At 48.4% G+C, this 12,634-nt stretch overlaps 1 protein-coding gene across 3 annotated transcripts in view; it reads right to left on the minus strand.

Annotated features, from left to right (window-relative positions):
* Positions 1 to 12,174, minus strand: part of PISD (phosphatidylserine decarboxylase) — a 46,429-nt gene extending 34,255 nt beyond the window's left edge. The window contains exon 1 of one of the 3 annotated variants that reach the window (XM_010360686.2): positions 11,744 to 12,174. In XM_010360686.2, the coding sequence (XP_010358988.1) occupies positions 11,744 to 11,808 (65 nt within the window). In that variant the 5' untranslated portion in view covers positions 11,809 to 12,174. Of the gene's footprint in view, positions 1 to 482; positions 535 to 11,743 lie in introns of those variants that run through there. The other 2 variants (XM_010360687.2, XM_030914658.1) reach the window with 2 other exon arrangements.
* Positions 12,175 to 12,634: the final 460 nt, after the last annotated feature.

Consider the following 12,634-nt stretch of genomic DNA (forward strand, 5'->3'; position numbering starts at 1 on the left):
ACCACGTTGGTCAGGCTAGCCTCAAACTCCTGATCTCAAGTGATCCACCTGCCTCGGCCCTCCAAAGTGCTGAGATTACAGGCATGAGCCACAGCACTTGGCCCAAGTTATGTCTTATATAGCATATCCTACAGACGTTATCAGATTTAGGTATCTTCCTTTTTTCGCATAAAATTTCCTTGCCTTACAAACACCTGGCTGAGCACGATGGCTCATGCCTGTAATCCCAAGGAGGGTGGATCACTTGAGGTCAGGAGTTCGAGACCAGCCTGGCCAACATGGTGAAACCCCGTCTCTACTAAAAATACAAAACTTAGCCAGGCATGGTGGCACACACACTGTAGTACCAGCTACTCGGGAAGCTGAGGCAGCTTGAACCTGGGAGGTGGAGGTTGCAGTGAGCTGAGATCATGCCACTGCACTCCAGCCTAGGCAACAGAGACAGACTCCGTCTCAAAAAACAAAACAAAACAAACACCCACCTTGCCAGGCTGGGCATTGTGGTTCACAACTATAATCCTGGCACTGTGGGAGGCTGAGGCGGGAGGATTGCTTGAGCCCAGGAGTTCAAGACCAGCCTGGTGAAACCCCATCTGTATAAAAAATACAAAAATTAGCCGGGAATGATGGTGTGTGCCTGTAGTCCTACCTAACCAAAAAGCTGAAGTGGGAGGATCGCCTGAACCCAGGAGGCGGAGGTTACAGTGAGCCGAAATCACGTCACTGTACTCAAGCCTGGGTGACAGAGTAGGACCCTGCCTTAAAAAAACCAAAAACCACACCCTTGCAGCATAGCGCTATTATAGCTAACATGATGAATCCGATCCTCCTATAGGCAAACAAGGTTTGTATGGAGAAAAAGCATCTTACCATGACGAGCGCCACCCCCAAGGCCAGACAGATATACAGCTACTAACACAATGAAGGGTGTATTTCAGTATATGAAAGTTCTTTCAGTTCTGAACAATGTTCATTTCTTAGATTGGATACTCCCACTACCACAGCAAAAAGCCTAAAACCCTGCTTTCTAAACAGAATTTTAACAAGTGCAAAAACTGACTAAAGCATGAATTGTTGTGTTCTGTACATTGCCACATTGTGTTTTCCAGAATACCGAAAAACCCCTAACTGAAAGAATGTTTGCAGACTGATTAACAAGGCTTTGTCTGACAGGAGGAAATAAGAATGGGAGATGATCATTTATATATCCACCGTAACTGGACACAGGGCACTCAGGTGGTTTGTTTTGCACATCCACCTTCCCCCTCAGGAACCCTGCCCAAGAACAAAGAGCTCGGCTTTTTGTCCACTGTTGTAGCCCCAGCTGCTGGAACAAATATTGGGAAATGCTTCATTCTATCAGTTTGGTACATCCGATTTAGGTACTTTCCTTCTAGCACATAAAATTTCCTTGACTTAAAAACAGGGCCGGGCGCGGTGGCTCAAGCCTGTAATCCCAGCACTTTGGGAGGCCGAGACGGGCGGATCACGAGGTCAGGAGATCGAGACCATCCTGGCTAATACGGTGAAACCCCGTCTCTACTAAAAAATACAAAAAAAAACCTAGCCGGGCGAGGTGGCGGGCGCCTGTAGTCCCAGCTACTCGGAGGCTGAGGCAGGAGAATGGCGTAAACCCGGGAGGCGGAGCTTGCAGTGAGCTGAGATCCGGCCACTGCACTCCAGCCTGGGCGACAGAGCGAGACTCCGTCTCAAAAAAAAAAAAAAAAAAAAAACAGCTAACCGAGCATGGTGGCTCATGCCTGTAATCCCAGCACTTTGGAAAGCCAAGGCGGGTGGATTACTTGAGGTCACGAGTTCAAGACCAGCCTGGTCAACATGGTGAAACCCCATTTCTACTAAAAATACAAAAATTAGCCAGGTGTGGTGGCGTACACATTGTAGTACCAGATACTCAGGAGGCTGAGGCAGGAGAATTTTATTATGGGATCTTCCCGATTTTCAGATGAATGCTGTCATTTCTTCAGTCCTACACAAACACTGTCTACCATGTTATCATTCTTTGGTCCCCCTACTTTTCTGCTCTTCTTCATTCCAAGCCTAAAAAGAGCTCTCTATTCACTGTCACCACTTCCTCACCTCTCAGCCTCTTAGTCCCACTCAATAAGGTTTTGTTTCTATCACACCACCTCATCAAGGTCACCAACAACCTGCATGTTGCCAATACCAACACACACACACACATCTGAGGTCTCATCTTACTTGACGTCTCAGCAGCATGACAGCATGACAGAGTTGATCTTTCTCTCCTTGAAAAACTCTTCACTGGGCTTTTGGGACCGTGATTTTTTCCTCCTGTTTCTTCTCAGTCTCTATTTCTGAATTCTCCTTTGCTTCCTAACTGTGAATTCTTGCCATGCCCAGGGTTCAGATCTCTTCTCTACCTATGCACTCTCCCCAAAGATGCTTATCCAGTCCCATGGCTTTAAAGAACCATCCACTGATGACTCCTTCATTGCTCCTCCAGGGGCCAGCGACCCAGTGGCCCCACTTTGAGCCCTCTCAAACTGAGTCTGTAGAAAACAGGATTCCTGACCCCCTCTAACTCACCTTCAATCTGCTCCTGCCCCAGAGTTCTCTATCCATAGCAGAGACTAGCCAGATGTTTACCAAATGCACTTCCTCTTCTGGACACCTGTTAGACTACATTTCCCAGCCTCCCATGCAGCAAGGTGTGGCCATGAGACTGAGTGTGAACCAATGAAATCTGAGGATCATTCAGGCTTCCCAGGCATTCACCTCCAAGCTTATCTCCTCTAGCCAGCTTGATGCAGACAAATATGCCAACTGTGGAAATATTAAAGATGGCAGGAGGGCCAGGTGCGGTGGCTCACACCTGTAATCCTAGTGCTTTGGGAGGCTGAGGTGGGGGATTGCCTGAGCTCAGGAGTTCGAGACCAGCCTGGGCAATATGGTAAAACCCAGTAGCTACTAAAATACAAAAAATTAGATGGGTGTAGTAGTGTGCACCTGTACTCCCAGCTACTTGGGAGGCTGAGGCAGGAGAATTGCTTCAACCTGGGAGGCAGAGGTTGCAGTGAGCCGAGATCATGCCACTGCACTCCAGCCTGGGTGACAGAGCAAGACTCCGTCTCCAAAAAAAAAAAAAAAAAAAGATGGCAGGAGACTGGGTCCCTGAACATTGCTTGGAGAACAGCTGCCCTGCCAATCAGGAGCACCCAATAGGGCTTTACAAAAGTGAGAAATAAACTTCTACTATGTTAAGCCACTGAGAATGCTGGAGTTTATCTGTTACAGTACCAGCATTACTATAATTAACATCAAAACAAGGTACCACTGTTCATCCAGCCACTCAGGTGCAACCCCTTTTTTTTCTCCCAGAGATGGGGTCTCACTTTGTTGCCCAGCCTCAAGTGCAATGGCATGATCATGGCTCACTGCTGCCTCAAAATTCTGGGTTCAAGGCATCCTCTCACCTCAGCCTCCTGAGTAGCTAGGACTACAGGTGTGCACCAGCATGCTTGGCTAATTTTTAAATATTTTATGGAGATAAATAAGGTCTTGCTATCTGGCCCAGGCTGGTCTCGAACTCCTGGGTTCAAGTGATCCTCCCACCTCAGCCTCCCAAAGTTCTGGGATTACAGGCGTGAGCCACTGCACTAGGTCAAGACTCATTTTGTTTGTTTTGTTTTTGAGATGGAGTCTCACTCTGTCACCCAGGCTGAAGTGCAGTGGCATGATCTCAACTCACTGCAACCTCCGCCTCCTGGGTTCAAGCAGTTCTCCTGCCTCAGCCTCCCAAGTAGCTGGGATTACAGGAGCAAGCCACCACGCCTGGCTAATTTTTGCATTTTTTTAGTAGAGACAGAGTTTTGCCATGTTGGCCAGGCTGGTCTCCAATTCCTGACCTCAAGTGATCCACCAACCTCGGCCTCCCAAAGTGCTGGGATTACAGGCATGAGTCACGGCACCCAGCCCAGGACTCATTTTTAAGTCCTTTCTTTCTCATCATCCAAATTCAATCCACTGGCAAGGCATGAAAACTTTACCACTGGCTGGGATTGGTGGCTCACGCCTGTAATCTCAGCACTTTGGGAGGCTGAGGCAGGTGGACCACCTGAGGTCAGGAGTTTGAGACCAGCCTGGGCAATAAGTGAAATCCCGTCTCTACTAAAAATACAAAAAATTAGCCGGCCAATATGGTGAAACCCCATCTCTACTAAAAATACAAAAAATTAGATGGGTGTGATGGTGGTGGCCTGTAATCCCAGCTACTTGGGAGACTGAGGCAAGAAAACTGCTTGAACCCACGAGGTGGAGGTTGCAATGAGCCAAGATCACACCACTGAACTCCAGCCTGGGCATGACAGAGCGAGATTTTGTCTGAAAAAAAACAAAAAATAAAGGCCGGGCATGGTGGCTGATGCCTGTGAGAAATCCCAGCACTTTGGGAGGCCAAGGTGGGTGGATCATGAGGTCAGGAGTCGGAGACCAGCCTGGCCAGCATGGTGAAACTCCATCTCTACTAAAAATACAAAAATTAGCCACGTGTGGTGGTCAGCGCCTATAGTCCCAGCTACTCAGGAGGCTGAGGCAGGAGAATTGCTTGAACCTGGGAGACGGAGGTTGCAGTGAGCCAAGATCGCACACTGCACTCCAGCCTGGGTGACAGAGCAAGACTCTGTCTCAAAAATAAATAAATAAAACAGAAAGACAAGATCCCACATCTTTTCAACCTCTCAGATCTCTAGCTACTTTCCCTCTCTTCCTCCTCACTCACTCCTCTTGCCGCTCCTTGTCCACACCATATGTGTGCCCCTTTCCACACTCCTCCATTTGCTGTTTGCTCTGCTGGGCACACCCCTCTCCTATGTGGCTCACTCCCTCATCATTTAGTTCTCTGCTCAAATGTTACTCCTCAGTGCAGTTTTTCCTGAGCACTGTATGCCCAAGACTTGGCCCTCTTGAGCACTAACTTCTGAATTTTTTTTTTAATTTTTCTGGGTATGTAGTAGGTATATATATTTATGTGTTACATGAGCTAGTTTGATACAGGCATGCAATGTGGAATAATCACATTAGGTAAATGGGGTATCTACTCCCTCAAGCTTTCAAGCTCTGTGTTACAAATAATCCAGTTACACTCTTTTAGTGTTTTGTTTTGTTTTTTTGAGATGGAGTTTTGCTCTGTTGCCCAGGCTGGAGTGCAGTGATCTCAGCTCAGTGCAACCTCTGCCTCCCAGGTTCAAGAAATTCTCTGCCTCAGCCTCCCGAGTAGCTGGGATTACAGGCGCCCACCACCACGCCTGGCTAATTTTTTGTATTTTTGGTAGAGACAGGGTTTCACCCTCTTGGCCAGGCTGATCTTGAACTCCTGACCTCGTGATCCACTTGCCTTAGCTTCCCAAAGTGCTGGGATTACACGCATGAGCCACCGCGCCTGACCTTTTAGTTATTTTTAAATGTAATAATTTTAAATTATTTTTTACTATAGTCACTCTGTTGTGCTAGCAAATATCAGGTCTTACTCATTTTATTTTATTTTTTTGAGATGGAGTCTTGCTCTGTTGCCCAGGCTGGAGTGCAATGGTGCAATCTCAGCTCACTGCAACCTCTGACTCCCGGGTTCAAGCAATTCTCCTACCTCAGCCTCCTGAGTAGCTGGGATTACAGGAGCACACCACCATGCCCGGCTAATATTTTGTATTTTCAGTAGTGACAGGGTTTGTTGGCCAGGCTGGTCTTGAACTCCTGACCTCAGGTGATCCACCCGCCTGAACCTCCAAAGTGCTGGGATTACAGGCGTGAACCACTGTGCCTGGCCCATTTTATTTTTTTGATACCCATTAACCATCCCCATTTCCTCCCATCCTCCCACTACCCTTTCCAACTTCTGGTAACTATCCTTCTACTATCTCCATGAGTTCAACTATTTTAATTTACAGCTCCCACAAATAAGTGAGAACATGCAAAGTCTGTCTTTCTGTTGAACACTAACTTCTTAATTATCTTGCTTTTTCTTCATAGCATTTCTCATTACCCAAAATGAATGGATTCTGTATGTATTCAGTTATTTGTTTACTGTATGTATACCTCGATGAACACAGGGGTTTATCTGTGTTCTCACTGGCCTTCAATCTCAACAGTGAGAGTATGCCCAGAAAGATGAATGGATGGGTTAAAACGGATGTCTCTTCTACATGCATTCTACATCACATCCCGCAAGTAGGGAATTAAAGCCCACAATTAAGCACTACAGTCTGCCTGTGCAACTCAAATCTCAGCACTGCCACTTCTTAGCAGCTGTGTGACCTTAGGAAATTTCTTAACTAATCTTAAGCCTCAGTTTCTCCACCTGCAAAAACAAAACTCACCTCATTAGAAGACAATCATGCAAAACCTTAGCCCAGAGCCTAGCACCTAATTACATTGTTATTACTATTAAGAGTTGATATTCAGCTGACATACACTGGGATGGCCATATCAATCATCTATGACCAGCATTCACTCTCACTAATCTGTCTCCATGGTGTCCTGGTTATAAGTTGTTTTTTTTTTGAGACAGGCTCTCACTGTCACCCAGGCTGGAATGCAGTGGTGAAATCACAGCTCACTGCAGCCTCGACCTCCTGGGCACAAGTGAACCTCCCACCGTAGCTTCCCAAGTAGCTGGGACCACAGACATGCACCCAGCTACTTTTTGTAGAGAGGAGGTCTCACTGTGTTACTCACATTGGTCTTGAACTCTTGGGCTCAAGCAATTCTCCCACCTCAGCCTCCCAAAGTGTTAAGATTACAGACGTAAGTCACCTGGCCAATTGCACTACTTTTTTCTTTTTCTTTTTTTTTTTTTGAGACAGGGTCTCACTCTGTTGCCCAGGCTGGAGTGCACTGGCATGATCTTGGCTCACAGCAGCCTCAACCCCCTGGGCTCAAGCAGTCCTCCTACCTCAGCCTCCCAAGTAGCTGGGACTACAGGTATGCACCACCATGACCAGCTAATTTTTGTATTTTTTGTACAGATGGGGTTTTGGCATGTTGCCCAGGCTGGTCTTGAACTCTTGAGCTCATGCAATCCACCTGCCTTAGCCTCCCAAAGTGCTGGGATTACAGGCGTGAGACACCACGCCCAGGCCTAAGACATTTTTAACATCACCGCTAGTAGTAACATTTTGCCTATAGTCCTTATGTCTCCTTTGTTTTCTTTTTTTTTTTTTTGAGAAGGAGTCTCGCTCTGTCGCCCGGGCTGGAGTGCAGTGGCGTGATCTGGCCTCACTACAAGCTCCGCCTCCCGGGTTCACGCCATTCTCCTGCCTCAGCCTCCCGAGTAGCTGGGACTACAGGCGCCCGCCACCTGGCCTGGCTAGTTTTTTGTATTTTTTTTTAGGAGAGACGGGGTTTCACTGTGTTAGCCAGGATGGTCTCGATCTCCTGACCTCGTGATCCGCCTGTCTCGGCCTCCCAAAGTGCTGGGATTACAGGCTTGAGCCACCGCGCCCAGCTGTCTCCCTTGTTTTCTAAAGCTGTGAAAGTTCTCCTAAAACAGAACTGACAGACCTCTTGAAGGCCTTATCCCATATTCCACCTTGTATTAAAAGTATACAATAAAGTTCCTTGAAGACAAGGCCTATTTCAAATGTTTTTAAATTCTTCATTCTCTCCTCCTCCCCTTCGTTCTTCTCCCTTCTCCATGGTCCCTTGACACTGTGGCTTGCAGTGGTAAGGATGTCATAAATATTTCTGAATGGAAGTCATGCACAAAAAACTACTTCCTAGGTACTATTGTCCATGCTTGCCTGAACCTAAGAATCACCTGTAAAAACTATAGTTGCCAGGGCCCCAACTTGTATCTACTGAATCTAAAATTGGCAGCAGGATGGGGGCACATCTGGAATCTTTTTTTTTTTTTTTTTTTTTTGAGACAGAGTCTCACTCTGTCGCCCAGGCTGGAGTCCAGTGGCACAATCTCGGCTCACTGCAACTTCCGTCTCCCGGGTTCAAGAGATTCTCCTGCCTCAGCCTCCTGAGTAGTTGGGACTACAGACACAAGCCACCACACCCGGCTAATTTTTGTATTTTCAGTAGAGACGGGGTTTCACCATGTTGGCCAGGCTGGTCTCAATCTCCTGACCTCGTGATCCACCCACCTTGGCCTCCCAAAGTGCCGGGATTACAGGCATGCGCCACCGCACCCGGCTTTTATTTTTATTCTTTTAAATCAGCTAGCCTCCCAAGTCACAGCAGGCTCAGAGAGACTCCCAAGGAATCTCTAGTTCTTTTTTTTTTTTTTTTTTTGAGACGGAGTCTCGCTCTGTCACCCAGGCTGGAGTGCGGTGGCGCGATCTCGGCTCCCTGCAAGCTCCACTTCCCGAGTAGCTGGGACTACAGGCGCCCGCCACAATGCCCGGCTAATTTTTTATATTTTTAGTAGAGATGGGGTTTCAAATGTTAGCCAGGATGGTCTCGATCTGCTGACCTCGTGACCCGCCCGCCTCAGCCTCCCAAAGTGCTGGGATTACAGGCGTGAGCCACCACACCCAGCCAGGAATCTCTATTTCTAACAAGCATCCCAGCCCATTCAGCCCGTTCTTTTATCAAATGAGTTTGGGAAACATGGCCCTAAATTATCACCCAAGATGTTATCTATCGCCTGTCACACATCACCCAGTTATTGAAAAACTTACCTGAAATATAAGGTTTTCATTTACATGTCTCACAAATAGACACTGGTTTACTAAAAAACCCACGGAAATGTTATCTTTTTGGTTTGTGTATCAATATCATTTCTATCTTGATACAGAATACCTTTGAAAATTAAGACTTCTTATTGTACCCAAATCTTCATCTCTCTCACCCACTGCATCTAAGTCTAGTCTTATCTATCTACACTGGCACTAAAATACAGCTTTTTTGGCCGGGCACGGTGGCTCACGCCTGTAATCCCAGCGCTTTGGGAGGCCGAGGCAGATGGATCACAAGGTCAGGAGATCGAGACCATCCTGGCTAAAACGGTGAAACCCTGTCTCTACTAAAAATACAAAAAATTAGCTGGGTGTGGTGACAGGCGCCTGTAGTCCCAGCTACTCGGGAGGCTGAGGCAGGAGAACGGCGTGCACCCAGGAGGCAGAGCTTGCAGTGAGCCGAGATCACGCCACTGCACTCCAGCCTGGGCAACAGTGTGAGACTCCATTTCATGGAAAAAAAATATATATATACATATGTGTGTGTGTGTATATATATGTGTGTGTGTATATATGTATATATGTGTGTGTATATATGTATATAGATAGCTTTTTTCCCCCTTTTTAAAATGATGGTGACTGAGGTACAGCTTCCTCTCATCATTTAAAAAAATTATTGTAGATGGGGTGCAATAGCTCACCTCTGTAATGCCAGCACTTTGGGAAGTGAAAGGGGGTGGATGGCTGGGCGCGGTGGCTCATGTCTGTAAACCCAGCACTTTGGGAGGCCGAGGCAGGCGGATCACGAGGTCAGGAGATGGAGACCACCCTGGGAAACATGGTGAAACCCCGTCTCCACTAAAAATACAAAACTTAGCTGGGCATGGTGGCACGTGCCTGTAGTCCCAGCTACTTGGCAGGTTGAGGCAGGAGAATCGCTTGAACCTGGGAGGCAGAGGTTGAGGTGAGCCGAGATCACACCACTGCACTCCAGCCTGGGTGACAGCGAGACTCCATCTCAAAAAAAAAAAAAAAAAAAGAAAGAAAGAAAGTGGATAGATCACTTGAGCCCAGGAGTTCGAGACCGGCCTGGGCAACATGGTAAAACCCCATGTCTACCCCCCCAAAAAAACAAACAAAACAGGCCGGGCGCGGTGGCTCAAGCCTGTAATCCCAGCACTTTGGGAGGCCAAGACGGGCGGATCATGAGGTCAGGAGATCGAGACTATCCTGGCTAACAAGGTGAAACCCCGTCTCTACTAAAAAATACAAAAAACTAGCCGGGCGAGGTGGTGGGCGTCTGTAGTCCCAGCTACTCGGGAGGCTGAGGCAGGAGAATGGTGTAAACCCAGGACGCAGAACTTGCAGTGAGCCGAGATCCGGCCACTGCACTCCAGCCTGGGCGACAGAGCGAGACTCCGTCTCAAAAAAAAAAAAAGAAAAAAGAAAAACAGCTGGGCATGGTGGCGTGCACCTGTGGTCCTAGCTACTCAGGAGGCTGAGGTGGGAGAACTGCTTGAGCTGAGGAGGTGGAGGCTGCAGTGAGCCATCATCACACCACTGCACTCCCTCTTGGGCAACAGAGTGAGGTTCTGATTCCCAAAACAAATAAACAACAACAAAAACTTTTTTAAGATGTCATATTTTAGTCCTTCCAATTCATGACACACTTTATTTACTTTTAATTTTTTTGAGATAGACTCTCACTGTGCCGCCCAGGCTGGAGTGGGGTGGCGCAATCTTGGCTCATTGCAACCTCCACCTCCCAGGTTCAAGCAATTCTCCTGCCTCAGCCTCCCAAGTAGCTGGGATTACAGATGCCTGCCACCATGCCCAGCTAATTGTTGTATTTTTCAGTAGAGACGGGGTTTCACCACATTGGCCAGGCTGGTCTCGAACTCCTGACCTCAAGTGCTTCACCCACCTTGGCCTCCCAAAGTGCTGGGATCACAGGCGTGAGCCACCGCCCCTGGCCTATGACACACTTTAAATGAATTCAGGGTTGACTCATAAACAGCACGCCTGGTAATAACATTGAAAACAAAGCCTTCTGCCCAAATTCTAAGTTACCACCATAATGCAGAGCCCTCTCCTGAGAGATAATCATTTCTGTACAGTTAATGATGAAAGTGTCACACTTTCATAACAAGACCAATGACGGTTACTGTTCCCCCTCGGTCCAAATCCGGTGTCCTTCTCCTCCCAGAACTACAATAAGTTATCCTCTGATCAACGCTGACAAAATGAACCCTGTAGGAAACACACAAGTATGGCGTATCTCTCAAATCTTAGCTCTTTGAAATGACACCAGGCAGCCGACTCTGAGTCACAGATACCAACATTTTAACTCATTTTCCGACAGTCCAAATGCTCTAAGCTATTTTCTGTATAACAACTGTCCTCACGGTGGGCAGCCTGAGAGAAAGATCGTCGCGTGAGAGAGAGGTACCTTGATTCCTGGCTCTGCTACAAACTGGCTAGGTGAACTCGAGCAAATCCCTTCCTCTCTCGGAGCCTCAATCTCATTAACTCCAAAGAGAGACAGTTAGACTAAGAAGACCCCTCAAGTCTCTTCAATTTCTAAGAACCTAACAGCTGGGGGTCACAAGGGTAACCAAGACTCTATCCCCATAACAGACTGTTTTGAGATTACTTAATCTAACCCTCGAGCTTCAAAGACTAAGATTCAGAAATGAAAGTAGCCTGACACTCAATCTAGTGCCCTTCCCACAAGACATCCCTCCTACAAAAACGAACACGTGAGAAAATGGCATCTGAACATCTGAAAGCCCTGCCTCGACTCGAGTCACGGGCAGGAAGCCTATTTCATCTGGTTTTGTCCCTCGTGAACTTCCACCTAGCTGGAAAGGGCAAAGCGAGACTTTCTAGGCCACACCCTAACTAAATCCGGACCGCCCTACACAGGAGCAGTCGCACCTGCTCCTACGCTCGTGGTGAAGGTAGCTCCGTCTCCACCCAAGCTCGCCTCAGAGCGAGCCCGCGACAGAGAAACATCTCTCTCCAGACCCCAGCTTGGCCCAGGTTGCCCCACGCCCCAAGGCAGTCTCTCCGCGCTGCTATACCTGCTCCGCCACGGGGCGACTCCGTGCAGTAATCGCAGGAACCGGTGCACCACGGACGTCGCCATCTTGTCTCCTCCCTCTCAGCGAGCCGAACCCCCTTCACACGCTGGGCGCACGCCTAAGGCGTCACGAGTCTCGAGTTCACTGGGCCAATGAGAAAAGCGCGGGCTGGGGGCGGAGCCGACTAAGCTCCGCCCTGTGTCTACTACCCACCCCATCCGCTTGGCACCTCCGGAGCTGGGGTGACCAGTGCGGGTGGTGGAGCTGTCGGTTTCGCTAAACCTGGGCTTAGTCGCAGCACTGCCACTCCTCCTCCTTCCCTCTGGCGTGCTTTTCCGCATGTACCTGGAAAATCTGAGTCATCCAAGGTCCAAGAATGTCGTTTCAAATGCTCGAACTTGCTCATTTTACAGATGGGGAAACCGGGCATCCATGACTCAGCTGTCGTTTTCTAAGTGCCAGAGTGTGTTGTGAGCACTTTGCATGCATGGTGTCACATCATTCTTACCTCCTACCGCGGTGCTGCCGGGGAGACCGGGGGCAAACGGTCTTGGATCACCTAGAAATGCAACCAGTCGGCCGGGCGCGGTGGCTCAAGCCTGTAATCCCAGCACTTTGGGAGGCCGAGACGGGCGGATCACGAGGTCAGGAGTTCGAGACCATCCTGGCTAACACGGTGAAACTCCGTCTCTACTAAAAAATACAAAAAGCTAGCCGGGCGAGGTGGCGGGCGCCTGTAGTCCCAGCTATTTGGGAGGCTGAGGCAGGAGAATGGCATAAACCCGGGAGGCAGAGCTTGCAGTGAGCTGAGATCCGGCCACTGCACTCCAGCCTGGGCAACAGAGCCAGACTCCCTCTCAAAAAAAAAAGAAAGAAATGCAACCAGTCGTT

This window comes from Rhinopithecus roxellana, chromosome 13, assembly GCF_007565055.1.
Source record: "Rhinopithecus roxellana isolate Shanxi Qingling chromosome 13, ASM756505v1, whole genome shotgun sequence".
NCBI classification, from domain to species: domain Eukaryota; kingdom Metazoa; phylum Chordata; class Mammalia; order Primates; family Cercopithecidae; genus Rhinopithecus; species Rhinopithecus roxellana.